General features: G+C 38.5%; 1 protein-coding gene across 3 annotated transcripts in view; it reads left to right on the top strand.

The window, feature by feature from the left end:
• Positions 1-18,873, top strand: part of CREBBP (CREB binding lysine acetyltransferase) — a 98,519-nt gene that overhangs the window by 20,355 nt on the left and 59,291 nt on the right. For all 3 annotated transcript variants that reach the window (XM_075719292.1, XM_075719291.1, XM_075719290.1), the window contains exon 3: positions 17,399-17,575. In XM_075719292.1, the coding sequence (XP_075575407.1) occupies positions 17,399-17,575 (177 nt within the window). The remainder of the gene's footprint in view (positions 1-17,398; positions 17,576-18,873) is intronic.

The following is an 18,873-nucleotide window of genomic DNA, read 5'->3' as shown; positions in this document are numbered from 1 at the left end:
CTAATTGGTACTTTCGCTCTTTCCCTGAAGAAGTAGTGAAGTCCCATTGAGATGAGTAGGACTCTTGAGTGTTTCCTTTTTCACGTGTTTCCAAGATGTAATGTAATGCCTCCTTATACAATTCTATAAAAGGAATCACCTTTTCTTTGGTAACTTCAGAGCTGTATCAAATAAGGATGTGCTGGTACCCAGCAGCAGAAACTTAGAAAAAAAATCCTGGAGTTGTGTGTGGCTGATGATCTGCAGAAGCCATTGCTTTTAAGCTGCAGTGAAACTACAGCTTGCTGAGGGTTCCTTTCAGAGTGTTTTTCTCTATAGAACTAGTAAACCTACCTCAAGGTTAGTTTTCTTTCTGAAAGATGCAGTTTAAACATGTTATGTTATTGGGCTCTGTATGCCCCAGAAAGGGATGTAATTGGTCAGATCTTAGTCTGAATCTATAAGGAGATCAGGAGAAAAATGGTTGTTTATTTTCATACCTAGTTATGAGGATTACAACATGATTGTTTTTTTGTAAGATGCCTTTTCAAGATGGTAGATATTAAGTAACCTCATTCTACAGATTTTGAAAACTCTAAAGGAAAACACTTGTAGTGATGTAAGCAAGTACCTGCCTGGCAGGGAGAAGCTGATACAAAAGCTGATCTGGCTGGTAGATCTTCCAATGTAGTATTTCAGGAGATAATCTGGTAGTAATGAGTTTAGATACAAACTTCCAAGTGCTGTGTATAATTGATGAGTCTTCCTTACCTGTGTGTGTATGTATTTAGGCCCCACTGGAAGTTGGTACCAGTAGCAGGATTGATAACCAAAATCTTAACAGGTTCAAAATAATCACTAACTGTGCAAAACCAGGTCTGTTTTGCTGGATTTTTGCATATGAGTTCAGAACAATTCTCTTAACTGTATCAGCCTAATTTGTTTAAATAGTGCATGTTTTCAATTTTGTTTTAGTCAAAATAGCCACATGGCAGTGCATGTTGCAGTAGGAGAAGTTTCAGATTAAAGAGGAGGAGGAACTCTTACCAGAAGTGAACTTCAGAAGACAGTAAAACCATTTTTTATGTCTACCAAGAGAATAACCAGTTGTCTCAATTTTTTTATTGTTGAGCTCTAAAAGAACTGGATTCTGTTATTTGTTGTTTCTAGTCTGTGTGTATATATAATACATGTGCCTCTGACAAGCACATTCGCAGTTTTGCTCCCTGCTGCTGTTCACTGAGCGGTCTTCTGGTGTTGGATATTAATCTTGAGTAAACTTAATAAGATAATGAACTACATTAAAGAGTAAGAATTCTGATACAAGACTTAAATTGTGTATGTGGTTATGTTACTTGACTTGGTGTTTTGAGGAATCTGTAGTAAGGAAAATTTGTGGTGAGAAAAAAATGAAGCAAACTATTTATTTAAACAGATTACCCAGTTGATATTGCTAAGTACCAGATTTAGATACGCTTGCTGATTGTGAATTAAGTCAGCTGAAGATGTTCTCATTCCTTTGCAGTTCTTTGTGTTTTAACAAACTGCTGGTGCTGTTTGTTTCTCTGGTGACTCTCAATCTGTCTGAATCTGCCTGAATTTTTTTAACATGACTTGTAGTTAATTTGCTTCTCATCATCTAAGTTGTCTGTACTAGGCTGCTAAGCTGACTGTCTCCTAGCAGACCATGCCTCTGGCAAGCACAAGTAGCCAGTCCAAATCATATTCCAAATAATGCTGCTTCCCAGTTTCAGGGGACTCTTAATAATGTTGCAGACTTGACCATAGTTGCTTGGTTCTCTGTATATGATCACCAAAACAGCATTTTTACTGAGAAGAGACATATGTGCTTTTATAATAATACAAACAGAAGAAGGATATAAATATACAGAAACATACAACAGCAAAACTCACTGACTTGTAGTAAAACTAAAATATCTGTAACGCAGTTTTGTTTTGAAACATGACCATGCAAAGTGGTACTACACAGATGAGTTTACTTTGATATACCGAAGAGATTTGGTGACTTAAAAAGCTCGCTTACCAAACTCTTACTCCTGGCACCTGAAATCAAGTTGTTTCCTATTTCTAGTACATGAGTTAAATTTCATTTGCAGTTGTCCAATGTCATTGAAGATCTTTGAAGTGATAGTTGCTTGGCCCCTGTGCTTATGCTTAAGCAGGTACCTAGGTTCAGTTTGGCTCTAGTGCTGCAAGGTAAATGCTGCAAGAAACAGTCAGCCTTCATGGGGGCAAACCACAACTTGGTGTCCCCTCCTGCTTCCAACTCAGGCAGTTAAAAAGCCTGTCTCCTGTTAACTTGCATTGGCTTATCATCCAGCTGACAAAAATGAAATGTTTACTGTAACTTTTCAGAATTGTGCCATTACCTTCTACTGTGGTAACACGACACACACATTAAGGATATTGTCGCTAACTCTAAATCATATTGGTTACCATCTTGTAATTCTTCAATTTTTGTTGTTGGAATGGGGTTTATTTCTAAGTAGTGTATCTGAAAGAAGGTTTTGGAAGTGAACCTAATGGATCCAGCAGTTCTTTTGGAAGCCACAGATTAAAAGCAAGATTTCCAGTGTTTCAGAACGTTTATTAAAATGTCAAAATAAACTTCCAAGTCGTTACTAACAGATGTGGCTGAAATTATAATTTCTAGCTTTTAGACTGTTTTCACATACCTTCCTGCTGCTGTTCATAGTTTGTCTTTTTTAATAGACAGCTAAAAAATTACTCAGATGTTGAGAGGGAGGAAAACCTGCCAACTTAAATGTTGGTGCGTAAAAGTTACGAAATGCCCGGTTACTTCAGTCAGAAGGAAATGTCTTTTTTGTAGTAATTTTCCTAATTGTCTCTAGTCCAATCATGCATATAGATACTATTGCATAGGAGCATTTCTGATGACAAGACCTTTTAGCAGGTCTCAAAACTTCTCCTTACTTAAAAGATAAACTTAATATTTGTACTTGACAATGAGCTGTGATTATGTTGGGAATCCTGTAATTGGAAGTACATACAGAAACGTCTCAGAACACCTGGTATTATGGTCTGAAAACTAAATGCTGGTGGTCTGTTTTCTTAGAAAAAAGGCAACGCAGGAAACTTGGAAAATTACATATAGCATGATACACTCTGTCCACCTACTTAAGAAATGGATTGGAAGCGGAGAAGCAGTGAGGGGAAGTAATTCTCTGTCTGTGGCTTCTGCAAGTTAAAGTACAGATAGGACAGGTTCTACTGTCAAACAAAAAATAACATTATGTTTGAAAGTTGCACTTTGGAATTTTGAAATCCCCTCGCTTAGTTAGGGGGTTGAAATTTCAATACAAGAGGCTACACAAGGCATGTCCAAGTCTACTATAAAGTAGACGGGCAGGCTGTTTTTCACCTTTTTAAAAAAAGAGTAACTTTTAAACTAGAAAAGTTGTTTTAATACACACTTTTCCTCCACATCTCAAAAAAAAAAAAAAAAAACCAACCCCAACAAAAAACCAACACCAACAAAAACCCCCAAAAAACCAAACCCCCAAACAAAACACCAAACCCAAAACTTAATTCTTAGTGACATAATTGCTAGTTTACTTTGCGGGGCTGAGTATAAGTAATGGCAAAATATAATATCTTTGTCCTTTTTTCTTGTAAATGTTCAGAGGAAATATGTGTTGTTTTTTGTTTGGAAGCCTAAGTCCATTTGTGTATGGCATAAGTAGACAGTTTGCTGCAACTTTGTCCGTTGACCATGAGTGGTGCATGCTTATTTCTCCTCCTCACCCTCCTCTTTCTTGTCACCACATAAAGAGTATTTACTCCAGAAATTGCTGTGACTGGGGAGGGAAGTGGCATACTAAGCTTATTGTTTGTGTTTTAACTTTGTATGTAATCCAAGGAATGGCTTTAATTTTAAGGCCAGAAATACTTTGTAAAATTGAGATTTGGATGAATGAGGACTTCAGATGACTTTTGAACTCCTGATGCTACAAGAACTACTTCTAAGTAGCATTTGGAAATGTTAGTACTTACGTGTTCTGAAGATGCTCAAGCCCCAGAGTGATAGTTGTATCCTTTGGTATGCATACGTACAGATCTGCTTATAGGTTTGGCAAATAAGAAGCGTACGGTGCCAGAAAAAAGGGATTCAGTAGTGCCTTTGTTTTGGAATGAATCATAATGAAAATACAGCATGTTAAATATAGGAACATCCTTGCCAAAAGGGCCTGTCAATGAAATAGACTTTTAGAAGAGACTAGATTATTTAGCAGTCTCTGAGAGATGCTGCTCTTCTGGGGCGGAAAGGTTTCGTGTATTCAGAGTGACTGCAGCATAATGCTGTCTTATCTGTATGGTACTTTTTTTTTTCTTTTTTCTTTTTTTTTTCTTTTTTTCCCCAGGGGGATTTTTTAAAAACAAACAAATAACAAGTGCCCTTTGAAACTTTTGGCAAATTGACTAAATTAAATCACTACTTTTACCATGGGAGGATCTTTATACCCTGGAAATGGACAAGTGTTGGAACACCATGAATCGAAGATGGGATTTCACTCTTGGAATGAGCTGTATTTGCTTCCTTAGTCTGATACTGGGCATCTTGGGTTAAAATAAGTTTCAGGATAGTACTGTGTGCAGGCTGCTTTCAGTGAGAAGCATGTGTGTACAGGCCTAGCTTGTTCCTAGTGTTCAATTTTAAGCATGTGTTTAAAGACACACAAATGACATCTTACCTTGCGTAAAAACCTGTTGAGAAGTCTCTTTATAGCTTCACATGAATTGGTAAATCTTTGAAGAGAGCATGTTTCTATAGAAAGACTGGAGATTTCAAGGTAGCTCTTCAAGTCAGTGTGGTGTTTCAAAATAAACATATTTGCCTCAAAGTTATTTAAAAATTATTTCAACAGTGTAAATTATTTATAGTTATGTTTCTCCTTAGTTACTGTTAATGGCAGGCTGTGATATTTTTGCTAAGTGGTTGTTTTGAGTAAGCTACATTGATTTCCCCCCCTTAAATGTATTTAATGTAACCTGTAGTGTAAATTTGTTTTGTGTCTATTCGACATCCCACCCCCAATTGAAATAAAATAATTACTACTTTTAGAAACACAGTCTCTTCCTTCAGTGTGTCTGCTTTTCCTTTAGGATTCATGTCTGCCAAGGAGAGTACATACTGTAAGGAAAGGAAACAGAATACCTCTTTTCATTATATTTTTTGAGACACCTTTCCTGTTGCTGTTACTCTATAGAGCTACTATTGCCTTTTCCCGACCTCTGTAGAATATCGTATCACACAGACTGCTTGATAATATATCTTTGGCCAGCTTCTGGGAGATAAATGGGAAAGAATCTCTTAAATAATGCTGCTGTTTTTCTTACCAAAACGGTTTATTCCTTATAATACTGAATTTTTGGAACATGACGTGCTCTGCTTTTACTTGGCTGTCTCCAGCAACTATAGGAACTTCAGAACTGTTGAGGTGTCAGCAGATCTGTAAATTCTTTTGTGGCCCGTTGGGTACGTTTCAAAAGGCTAATACCTACGATACAGAAAATAAAGGAAGAAGCATAGACACTGTGTTGAGATTTGCTGTTGATTTAGAAACCTGCATTTAGCTTAACGATGATGAAGTATAGGAACTGGGGGAGGACAGGGATAGTTGAGTTGAGATCCTGTGTTATAAAATTCTGCTGTGATGTGACTATAAATGTGTTTTGGTACATGCTGATGCTTCCTCTGGAAGTAACTCATAAAGATTTTGGCCTGTGAATATACAAACAAGTATCTGTAGAGGTGTATCTTAACTGAATTTCAGACTTTCAAAATCCTCTTTTTTAAGTGGTTCTTTTTAAGTGTTGTTGAATTACTCTTTGTGTCCAAACTAGACTTTCTTGATGAAACAAACCTTTGAAACATCTTTAGTTAATTTTGGCGTTTCTGGTTAACTTTCTATTCTTATGTAGTAAGAATAGTTCTTGTTTATCTGAAGAAAGCCGCTTTTTCTGCTTGGCAAAAAAAAAAAAAAAAAAGCTCTTGAAGCAATTGGAATACACTGATCAATTGTGGCTAATTACCCGTTAGAGCTTTGAAGTTTTTATTTGCAGAGGTTATACTCATTACAAAGTAAGCCTTCTGAGCGTTATTTTTGATTCATAAGTACAACAGCGATAGTGCAGAAATTACTTTGATTTCTTTCTGTAGTATATTGTCCTGGTTTCGGCTGGGATAGAGTTAATTTTCTTCCTAGTAGCTGGCATAGTGCTGTGTTTTGGATTTAGCAGGAGAAGAATGCTGAGAATACACTGATGTTTTAGTTGTTGCTGAGTACGGCTTATGCTAGTCAAGGACTTTTCAGCTTCCCATGCTCTGCCAGGTACACAAGAAACTGGGAGGGGGCACAGCCAGAAGAGTTGATCCAAACTGAGCAAAGGGCTATTCCATACCATATGATGTCATGCTCAGTATAGAAACTGGGGGGTGTTGGCCGGGGAGCAGCGATTGCTGCTCTGGAGCTGTCTGGGTATCGGTCAGCAGGTGGTGAGCAATTGCATTGTGCATCACTTGGTTTGTATATTGTTATTATTATTATCATTATTATACTGTTACTATTAGCATTACTATTTTACTTTATTTCAATTATTAAACTGTTCTTATCTCAACCCAGGAGTGTTTCTCACTCTTACTCCTCCGATTCTCTCCCCCATCCCATCGGGGTAGGGGGAGTGAGCGAGCGGCTGCGTGGTGCTTAGTTGCTGGCTGGGGCTAAACCACGACATATATTCTGTTCCATTAGTGCTCAGGCTTGTGCAGAATTTTGGAGATTGTTTCTTTAGGCATGTATACAGTGCAAGTGTATGATTCCCCCCCCCCCCCCCCCCCCCGGAAAAGGTTAATTTCTAGTTAAATGTATCAAACCACTTCTCTATATATCCGGTCATTTGTAAAGAGCATTTTCTTACTAAATTCTGTCTTTTGTATTTAATTATACAGAAGCATTTGTACATTTTTAAGTGGTCATGTTGCCTCGGAATGCTTAAATTTGTCTTTGACCTCTGAAATGCTTGGAAGATAATTTCAAATCTTATTACAAGTGGTAATAAAACACCTGGCTTCCTCTTAATGGGATTTTTAAAATTTTATTTCCAGCTTTACCAGATCTTTCATCCTGTAATAAAGGATGAAGTAAATTACAATTATTCCTGGCAGTTGAGTATTTTTCTTTGAGTTAGTTTACTACTGAAGAGCAAGACACTCTAGATGCTTCATGAATCTGTTGCAGTAGGCTTTTGTTATCGCAGTTATCTTAAAGAGGTAGGAGAGTGGAGACTTTCAGCACAAGACAAGCTTCCTCTGAATGCTGCTAGCCAGATCATGATTTAATTCTTAAAACTGATTCTTGAAATGTTACTTTTTTTGAGGCATTCTTGACTGTAAAAGTGAGTATTTTTAAATTAGTTTTTTTTGTCAAACTGCCAAATCTGCAGATTGGTTTAGGTGAGGAGCTCTCACCTCAGCTGAGGTAATAGGATTGCCACCATTCTTGCACTGAAACTGAATTCACTTTTTTTTTTTTTTTGGTAATGCCACTGGCTTTCTGCCATAAAATGATTAATCTTTTCCTCGCTGCTCCATCTGTCCCTCTGGAATACACATTCCAAGCACCATGGTGACTTTCTTTTGGAACACGTTATCATAGGATGAAATAGTAATTAGTAGAGACTTACTTTTTTTTTGTCAGTAAACAGATACAAGATGATGCCAACATAGTAAAGAAAGCCTGTCTTTTCCACTTCACAAATGAACATAAATTCCTAATGGACCTTTTACACTTCTCTGAGAGCTTTTCGGTTAGGTGGACCTTGCTTCATGTTAGAGGTTTGTGTTTCATACCAGAGGGAGATAAGAGTCCAAAGTGCGAAGTCCTTGGCGCGTGCCTGGCTGGTCTTTTGTACTGAGTGTGCAAGCGAAGTGGCTGATTGGAGTTGTGGCAATAGCACATGGGGACTGAGGAGGGATTAACTCCAGGTGGTTGATGCCAGATCATAGTAGCTCTGGAATTTGTGTGTGTTAAACTCATCTGGGAACCAGTGGTGAAGCAATGCAGATGGCAAAGCATAGGTCTCTGTCTCTCACTGAGTTACCGCTCTGAAAGCAGAAATAAGCATTTTGAAAGCAGTTCTGTCCTCTTTCCCTGTTGCTTATGAACAGTATTAGAAGCAGCTGAATTGTCTTAGCAGTCAATTTCTGATATTCCTCTGTTACTCAGAGCAGATCTACTCTTGCATTCCCAGTACTTTGTATACTTTAATTGATAACTTCTGATCACCTGAGACACCTGACTGCTTGATTTCCTTGTCTTGAGAGAAAGATAAGAAAACTCAAAAGGAAGAAAGTTAAAATTATTTAAGCCAACCAAGGTGACACACTTGGTGCTAGCAAAAACATTTCAATGGATGGGAAGAGAGAAGGGGGACAAAATGCTGAGCTTTTTAACCAAGTTGTGTGTTGAAAGCCCAGATTTGAATTAGGTGTAGTAATTTCCTGACAAGGGATTTGAAGGCTTAGTCCAATAATAGAGTATTAAGTGACTGGTTTTGGTGAGGCCCATAAAAGAGGAAAGTAAAGGGTGCATGGGATTGCATGGCTTGGTGGCAGCAAGTACAGAAGAAGTTCTGAATCATCCCTGTCCTGTAGTGACTTAATGATAGTGATAGCTTGGAGGCAGGAGCAGTATACCATTTCTGTATACTCAATCATTCTGTTCATGCCCAAACCCAAAGGATACTTCTTGGATCTGTGGGTCATAGTGGGAAGTGCAGAATTTCTATTTTATGCCACGTTGCTCCTTTTTTTTTTTCTTTTTTTCTTTTTTCTTTTCTTTTTTTTTCTTTGGACAAAGAAAAGTGTCCCTGACACATATTGGTTGATATAATAGGGGATTTTGGATGAAGCATGTGAGATGCTGAGTACCAATGGCTCTAGAAAGGTTGGATTATTTATGCACAGTTGCTCTGTCAACCTAAGGCTATCAATTATGGCATAACCCTAAAGTTACAGCTCAAGCATTCAGAAAAGTGAATCATAGTTTATAGGTAGTTTTTGAAAGGTGGAACTAGTTATTGTCTACTCAGAATTTAGCATGTTATTTTACACTGGGTTGTTTCAGTGATAGAAGAGGAGGATGTAGGGGGAACGTCCTTCTTGCAAATACAAGTGATTTAGAAGCAAGCAGAGAGCGACAAAGATGTCTTACTAGAGCAGTTTATACTGTTGAATAGTTTGCAACTCTTCAACACTACTGTTAGTTTGTGAAGATCTGGCTTTTATCAAAACAGATCATCTCTAGGATGCCTCTGCGCTTTCTCTTCTTAATTATGACTTGCATGTTCTGTTCTCTGAAATAATTTAAATTATTAATCTGAGGCTTACAGTTAAATTTAGCTTTTGTACCATAGACTAAGTCCAGAATAATGTAAGGATAGTGGTGGCTCACTGAAAGGCTGTCTTTGTGTCTTCCTCCTATAACTATTTTGTCAGATTCAGAGGTATGGGAACAGTTTGGTGGGGGGAAAAAAGGCTCTGACCTTCCTATTTTTCTGTTGCCAAAACAGATCTGAGAGTAGCATAACCAGTAGATTGGCTGGTATCCTCACACTGCTGCTAGAGAGGCTTCTTCACAGCACCCATCCTGTGGTGCTTTCAGCTCCCTCCCATGTTCTCAGATAATCTTTCTAAGGTGCTGACAGGACAAAACTGGCAATAATGGTGGCTCAGTCAGAGCCCTGGATACACTGTCTGCTGCTAAGCGTAGTGGGTAACGGTAGAGGTCTTTGTGCCTTTTCTTTGTGGAGATGTTAATCTGAGTGTCATAATCTATCTGTCCATCTCTCTACTCAGCAATCTTAGGCACTTAATTATCTGTGAGACCTTCAACAAAAATGGGTCAAATTGACCAGTGATTTCCAGAGTGATTAGAGAAAAATTGATTTGCCGAAGGGGGAGGAGATGGGACACAGATTGTCGCAGCACTATTGCTTAAGCCCAGTTTCCTTGGGATACCTAGCTAACAACGTAACCGGTTTTGTGATCCTGCAATCAATGTCAGTCTGAAGAGGCAACTTAGTTGCTGCTGGATTGAGTGAATGAATGAAATTCTGTCTTGCAGTCCACCCTGTCTCTGATCTTACGTTGTTAGAAGAGCAATCATCTGAAGTTGCACTTAGCCATGCTCAGTCTAATACGGTCCTGCAGTGCAGAGGAGGATGTAACAGTTCGATGCAGTTTTTGGCTTGTGTTCTGCACCTCTGCTTTCCTGGACTTTGATACTTGTCTCTGGGTTTGGTTAATGGACTTGGCAGCTTGGTCAAGGTCTTAGATCATTTTTGCTTCCTGAGATAACTTTTTCTTCTCGCCTTTCTGTGTTGTCTCTAGACGAGCAGAAGGGAACGTCTAATTCCCGTTCTATTATTAGGTTCCATTTTATAAAGAATTAAGCATATAAAAATGACAGTGATAGAAAGTCAGACATGATACTGCTGATTATAGGCCTTATGGCTTTTGTGAATTAATTCCTCTTGATGAGTAGAAGCATACACTGCTTAGATAAAAGATTAATATAATTGTAAGAATTTCAGTGGCGTTTGGTCACTTTTCCTAATTTTTGCTTTGAAGCTATAGAGCTTCAGCTCTTACCTGTTGATTGTCTTTGCTAAATAGCAAATACTTGTATTATCGCCTTTCTATTCTCAAAATCAGTACTTTAGGATCACTTCAGTCCTTGCCTTAATAAGATAAGCAAATTAATAAGCTTAAATAGTAAGCTAAATAAATTAGGCTATTAGATTGCAATTAGACTATCTGTTGTAGTCAGGCCTTTTAGTCCTTTGAATAGTTCTTGAGGCCTCTCTGAATCCTTTCATTTTTACATATCGTTTCTGAAGAACTAATACAGCATGACTGTCGTCATTACAATAGCATTCACATCAAGCCAAATGCATAAAGATGTTGCTTTATGCTTACCCAGTCTTCTTTTCATACCTCCTGTTGTCATACTGAGAGCTCAGATTTGTTGTTCAAGCACTTTGCAGATTCACAGCATTCAAAGTCCAGCCAAGCTTGTCTAGCTTGCTTCCTTTCTTTCTAGGACTGTTTTCTAGTTAAAAATCTAGTAGGTACTGAATTGAATATTAACGATAACTATTTTTAGTTTACAAGATTGGATCGTGATCAGATTACTTCAGCCAGGCTTATTTTCCACTGAACCCATGCTGCTTTGAGTTCTTTGATTCTCATATCAACCTTTCAGTATTTTTTTTCTGCTGTCAGGCTTGTCCGCATCTGGTGGTATTGTTTCATTTTTAAATACTTGGCCAGAATAACCTTCTTCCATTTTCGTACAGAAGAGTGAGTTTATAGCATTAACTTCATGTAGGCAGCAGTGATGCAAGATACAAACCCAAGAGCATTGCCAGAGCTAGGTGCTGCTCCTGGGCATGTGCCTGCAAACAAGGATGCTTTCTCTCTTGCAAGAAGACTGATAGTGAACTCGGTCTGTCCTGCCAGAACTTTTTTTAAGTTTGGAATCCCTGGAGTGAAAGGTAGGTTATGGCAACAGAGGAGAGCAGAGTTTCCCAAAGGAAAATGGGTAGCAAGGAACAGAACTGTATACAGCTCTGTGGTTTATGACAGCATGTTGGAGGGGAAGCTGAAAAAAGGGATTGTGAATAGGAAATCATGTGCTTGTAACAGTGAATGGTTTTTGCAGCATATTGTGTTGGTTGGATGTCCTGCAAGCCTCAGAGGAATATGTGGTGGTGAAGTAAGTCTGACTGCTTGAATGAGAGAGCTGGCTGTAGTGTTAGAGGTGAAGGGACAGTTAATAAAAACTTACAGTAGGAGGAAAGGACAGGATTTATTTATGGCCTAGATGCTTCATGTACAAAGAGGGAGTAGCTCCTTGATGCTGGGCTAGAGGAAGAAGTGCTGTGGTATGTCAGCAGTGATAAAGAAGGGAGGAAAAAAAATAAGCTTTAAAAATAGAAGGAATGGTGTAGTATGAAGATCCAGTCTGGTCCTAAGGTATCTTTTAAATTAGATTGGTCAACTTCTCATTTCTGTCATATCAACTCTGAGTTGCACCATCAGATGAGGTCTTGCAACAGATTTGGTCACAGACTTGATCTATAATATCTATGAAACTCCAGGAATGAGAGGAAATTGAATTGCTGTTCTGCTCTGAAAATAATTAAAAGGCAAAACAAAGAGAGGTACATACCACACCTGCTGCTCAAACCATTGCAGTGCAAGATGTCTTGTGTAGTCCAAGTCAGCTAAACAAAGGTTGTAAGGTTTTTTTCAGCTTGGAAGTTTGTACGTTCCTTGGCTTGTGAGAATAGAGTGAAATACCCTATTTCCTATCCACACTCAGTAATAGATTCCAGTAACTTAGAGAGTTGCCATAGTGATAAAAAAGGGAACAGAATCTGCTTGTCTTTCTGGGATAGCAGAATTATTAAATTAAATGCATCTTTTCCATTAAAGGAGAGTAACATCATGTTTCTGAGAAACTGTTTTAGAGTAGAAATAATGTGTTTAAGCAGGTGTCCTGCATTAATCATGTTACTACTTCAGGCACTTCAAGCCTTGACGTGCGGTTCTGTGCTGGCGTGGTTTATAGCACCCCTGCATCTCCCCCATTGCAACTGATGGAACAGCTGCATAGAAAACACCTTGCTTGTGAAAAAGTCGGCTTTACTCCATCAGAAGTCATTGCAGTTGTGACCACAAAGAACCGGGCATGAAGCAAGAGTTGCACAAAATTGTAGCACAGAAACACGAGTATAAAATGTGGGTTGCCACAGGATGAGGAGGGATGAAAGGAGCCGCCTTGCGATGAAGGAGTACAGAGAACACAGCCTGCAGAAAATGGTGGTTGCGTCAGGTAGAGAAGAAAGGAGATGAACTGACAGTTGAATGAACTGATAGAGAAGACAACAGGGGAGGGAATATCCTTAAGCTTAGAACAAAATGGGAGTGAACTGCAGCATAACCTAGGTTTTTGGAGAGAAGCTTTGTGGTGTTGTAATGAAAATGCACCAGCTGCCATGCTGATATGTTGAAGCTTGAGTAGCCCTGTAATACACATCCATGCCCATTCATTGCAGGTGGAAAAAGAAACAACTCACACTGGATTGCCTTTTTCTTTTGTTGCTTTCAGGAAAGTAAATTTAACAAACTTTAAGCAAAATAAAAGTCTTTGTGATGGCTCAGAGTCCCACACGAAAATGACCATTCTTATCAGGCTGCTAACTCCCATGTTCTTGCTGGTTTATCTTCTTTCATGACTTGTAATTACCTAGTAATCTTCCCCTGAACTACCTAATTTGGGATCAGAGTTCTGTTTCAGAAATATAAAAACAAAGGTCTTCTGAGTATCTGCCTGCCCCCTCATTTCACATAGGAAAAAACCTGGGGGCAGAGGCAGGAGCCGCAGTGTTTGACCCTTCTGACTCGTTTGCTTCAGAGCTGCTGGTTTCAGTTTGCAGAATGAATAAGCAGTGTAAAATCTTCACTACGTATCGGCTCAATCATCTGATCATATTTGCCAGTTGTTGTTTGAGATTTCAATTAGCAGTGGTTTAGATAAAGTTTTACGGAAGGTCACCTGATCTCAGTGTTCAGATAATTAACCAGGAAATGTCAGTTAATGCCTTATGCACTTGGATATCTTTCAGTGTTTGATATGTGGGGGATCTGCCTGATTCTTCATTTTCTTCCACCTCCTATTTGTTGCCTTCCCGACGGTGAGGAGCTGACAGTGGTTTGCTTTGCTGGAGTCCCTACCTGACTGCGTTTGCTGCTGGAATAAATGCCGAACTGCTCCTCACGTTACCAGTAACAGCTCTGAAACACTGTTGATCTTAATGCTGTTTGGCAGCAGGTTGTTCTGCCACTAAAACTCCTTGTCAATCCCAGCCTTGGTTGAAAACTGTTATAAATAGATGAGAGTTCATTAGAGCAGGTCTTGCATTGTGTTGTGCACTTCTCCTATCTCTGGAAATCACAGTCCTGTTAGTAAGATTAACTCCTCTGAGGCAAAACTGAGTTTAAAAAAACCTGAAACTATGAATATCTATGAACTTTAATAAACTTGTCTTGTGTATGGTCCCTCCTGATTTTTGTCTCTATTTTTACTTCAGGGATTGCCACATAAGAAAGATAGGTCTTCCACCGTTTCAGATTTTTTTTTTAAGATGGACTTCAAACAAAAAAAAGTCATTGGCAGTTTGTTTCAGTGGCAGTAATTTACAAAAATGAAGTGTAGGTTAAAAGGGCATGTCTAATGTTTTACAATGTTATCAAACTATGCTATTTTTTTTTTAAAGTTGTAGACTGGTGTAACTCTTTAGCCTTATGTTCCTTTCACTTATTGAAGCACAGCTTTCGAAATTGAAATACCATGTGGCCAAGAGCAGGTTTAAAAAAAAAAAACAAGGTTTCAAATGGAAGCTGCTCTGCTTCCAGCTTGATTTCAAAGAACAGCAAGGCATTTCTTAAAATTTCAGTCAAGTATCTATTACTTAATGACTACCTAGAAAAGGAAGAATTATCCTCATCACATTAAGCACTCAGTTCGGAAGACTTGAAAGGTTGCTTTGTTGTTGTACTGAGTTGTGATATGTTTAATAACAAGATGTGCTGAAAAGGAAATATTAAAATATGGTAAACCAACCATGTGGTACCTGTTAGGATTGTAGTGCCTTGGTGCTTTGGGGATGTTCTAATGGTTTAGAGTTTTAACAAACTTAAAATGAAACTTTCTGTTCTTTGTCTTTTGAGACTGAAATGTTTGTAATATATTTCCTAAAAGTCTATTTTTAAACATTTTTCCTCATAATGAAGTCAGATGAACACCTCTCTGTTTCTTTTGGAGCAAGAACTTAAATTTGGTGTAAAATTTACTTAGTGTTCTCACTGCCTCAAGAAAATCTCTCTTCTGCTTTTTGAAAATTCAGCTGTGTTTAAGATTCTGCCAGAGGCTTATAACATTACGCTGCACAAGCTCAGCATGTCTGTGTTAGGCAACTTCGTTGTCTGCACTGAGTCCTTCCCATCTCTTCCCTGGTGGCTGAATGTACTCCAGCCTTAAGCTACAAGGTCAAAGAAGGACTTTGCTTGCGCTGTCTCCTGCAGGCTGGTTTGGCCCAGGTAGGGCCATGGAAGTAGTGGAAATAGGTTCATGTGTATGCAGCGTTTCTCTCTCCCAGTTCGAGCTCACCACTGTGCTTTCACAGTGGTGGTGATGGTGGCCATAGGGCTCCTAGGAAGTTGTAGCATGGTGGTGGTTGCCAGAATAGTCAATATATTACTCAATTTAAAAAAACTCCACCAAACCAGCAAGCAAGTTCAAAGACGACTAGAAGAGTCAAGTCCTTCTGCAGACAAATGAAGTTTGTAGCTGGGGATTTATACACAAGGGGAAACTGAATAACAGCCAAACAGCTAATGTTCCTATTTCTGGCCTCTGAAGGGTTTAAATAGTTGGTCATAAGCTACTTTCTCAGAATCTCGCTTTTGGTTTCAGAAATTTTCCTTGCTGTTAATCTGATAGACCATCATACTATTAATGAATAGCTGTAGATACCAGATGATCCTTTCTCGTACCTTGTCTGAAATAGTGGGTTAAAATGAGTGGGTAAGTTTATTAAATACTTCGCTATTAGTTCTTCAGAGAAAAGCTGCCAAAATCCGTGTTGTAATAAATAATAATTTAAAAAAACTACTTTCTTTGAACATACAGTCCTACAAAACAAACACAGAAAACTAAATTCTTGATATTTGTGCAATGTGATAGTAGTCAATACCACTTTTCTTTAAAAGCAGTCTTTATTACTAAGCTTTTGTTGCTGTTAAGCAATTGAGGTTTTTCGGTCTTACATGCTATTTGAATTATTCAGCTTTACTCTGGAACACAGCACATACACAACAACCTCTTACATTGCCAAGTAACAGCTTGGGGGGGGGGTGGTGTTAATGTGTAGATAGTGGGTCAGATTCTTTTGTAAAGATACAACATTTTGTACAGTGGGAAAAGGCCTGAATCTGGCAACAGTCACTCTGCAGGATGCAGGTTAAGGGAGTATTTTCTAATGTAAAGCTACTTCAAGAGCGGCTGGGCCAGCTGTCTGAAACCCAAGTGTACAAAGTACACTGACAAAGCGGACCAGGCACAGTCAAATTGTGTTTATTGGACTCTGCCCCAACATAATTTACTGCTCTTAACCAGTGCTTCATCAACTGCTTGTTCAGTCCAATTCCTGTAAGCATGAAAAAGCAACCACTGAGCAATTCCTTGTTATGAGGCTGTTACACTGATAAGCTGATGTGCGCAGTCCCTCTTCCAGCCACAGGAATAGTCCTCCTGAATCCCTGCTGGTAAGGGGAAGTGAAAAGACCAGGACCAAGGAAGACCAGTGCGTTGTGTAAGGAAGGGATGGAGAGGTCAAAGGAAGGGGAAAATACGATTTAATATTTCAAATAAAGACTCGGTCAGTAGTTGGATTTGTATTTAAGACATTCTGCTAGGTGATAAAGTCATCTAGAAATCCGGGGGGGAGGGGAATAATCTGTTGACTTATTTCCTCCTTTATTTGGAAGGAGGAGGGAGGGACCTAGTCTTAGTCATCCTCTTTGAAAGAATTAAATTCCTGCTAAAATATCTTTTCAAGACCTTTTGTCCAGTGTAATATTAAATGGTTCAAGTAATAAGAGATTTTCACCGCTTCTCTTGGGAGGCTGCTCTTCAGGCAAAATGGCTCTTTGGGTGGACAGTGTTCTCTTTACTCATTTGGGGGGAGTTGTATTTCTGCTTGCTATTCTTAAAGAGTTTTGGGGGTGTCATTTGTCAAGGATGTCAGCCTTAGATGTCCTTTTGTTCAGACATTTTTCCTCAAGTACCAAAACATAAGTAGATAAGCATTTGCTAGATGCCTCTATATATTCCCCTCCCTTCCCATCTAGTCTGTGTACAAAGTCATGCTTTGTGCACAGAATGCACAAAGTATTAAAGGATTTGAGGTTTGTTTGGTCTTCAAAAGTTTTTGCAGTGTTGGAAAAAGTAATTTCTGTCAATGCAGATTGGGAAGGATAATCTTGTTTTCTCCTTTGCATTTTGCACAATGATTTTGTAAGTTGGATTGCAAGACTTCAGATGCACACAGCTGTGTAAATTTGTAAAATCTTTTTTAAAAACTTAATTTAAATTTGATTGAAGTTGTGAAATTGAGAATTTAATTTTGAGCAACTTAAACCGGAATTTGGTCTCTATGAATGCAAAGATGGAGATTTGACATGTTTTCTTTTTTTAAATGTTCCTTTGGAATCAAGGAAATTATAATAATTTCATTCATTCTTTTCCAGATGGGAATGACAGGTAACACTAGTCCCTTTGGGCAGCCTTTCAGTCAAACTGGAGGGCAGCAGATGGGAGCTACAGGAGTGAATCCTCAGTTACCAAACAAGCCAGGCATGGCGAATAGTTTGTCTCCCTTTCCTGCCGACATCAAGAGTACTCCCGTCACCAGTGTGCCAAATATGGTAAGTTGTACTTGCCTGTTTCCCTTATTCATTATGTCGTAATAGTGCATTCTAAATTCTTGGGTGATATGGCTTCTGCAATGTTACTACTTGTCCGTGGTCTTTTAAACATCAGAGTTGCCCCGTGGTTCCTCACTAGCACTACGCAGTGTGTGTAGAAAGTTTGTTCACATTTTTATGCAGTAATTTAACTTTCTAAGCAATCACAGTATTTTGTTATAAGCCTCGCATTACATCCTTTTGTTTTGTGTGGTACATCTAGTTCCAAACCAGATGAAAGTGTCTTCTCTGTAAGTGCTGTTTGTAGGTTTAAATTCCTAAATCAATTAGAATGTGTCGGATACATCATCAACTTCCTGAAACTAAATCGAACCTTCCATAGCCTTTGAATCTAATGTGGTAAACACAGCACATGCTTCTCTGTTTATATTGTGCATGACTTGCAGCTCACAAGCTTATGAGGATAGTTCTTGTTAGGATACCTTGCCCAAGTTTGTAGTATTCTGTTTACTAGACTTTTCTTTACAAAGTGAAATTAAATATTCCCATTTGTCTCAGTATGTCTGCGTATTAATCAAACTGCTTGTGTTGTTTCTATGGAAACTCCAGCTTGTTGCATTTTATATTCTTATACATGATAGCGGTTTCTATAGAAACTTGTAAAACCTTCCATAAGATGCAAATTGCTTATTTTTTAATTTAACTAGAAAACCGGCTATTTTTTGGCACAAGCAATGCTTGTCCTTCCATCAGTGAGTTTGCTACCTGCCTATCACTAATAAGGATATATGTGAGAGAGAACAGGATGTAATAAACTTCCTCTTTTCTCCTGATTTTAGAGGAGCACTTCCTAATTTTCCTCTAGTTACACTGTGAAATCTTTGCTTAATACCATCTGTCATTTACTGCTTATGATTATGGAAAGAAGCTGGTGACTAGGATTAAGACCGTGTTCAGAATACCACTTGCACTCATGCAGAATAGTTGTAAAAGACAATTTGCTGCATGACTGTTCTAATTTTGTTTTTAAAATACTTTAAGTTTGGATCAGGTGTAAAGCAAATGAATTATTGCCCTGATACTGCAGAGAACCTGCAAATCTGCAAAGTGCTGTATTCATCTCGGGGACTGGATGAGCACCAAATCGGGCTTTGGAATAATTTAAAAGTCAGGTTTTGGGAAGCCTAAATCTCAATGTACTCGCTTACTAGTATAGGATGTAATGGTAGGTATTGTATTCAGGTGGAATAAAAAAGGCATTTGCCATCAAGGCTTGACTAGTGGTGAGGGAGGAGGAA

The sequence above is a fragment of the Pelecanus crispus genome, chromosome 11 (assembly GCF_030463565.1).
Source record: "Pelecanus crispus isolate bPelCri1 chromosome 11, bPelCri1.pri, whole genome shotgun sequence".
Lineage (NCBI taxonomy): Eukaryota > Metazoa > Chordata > Aves > Pelecaniformes > Pelecanidae > Pelecanus > Pelecanus crispus.
The sequence above is the reverse complement of the archived record's forward strand: the minus strand, read 5'-3'. Positions and strand labels throughout refer to the sequence as shown.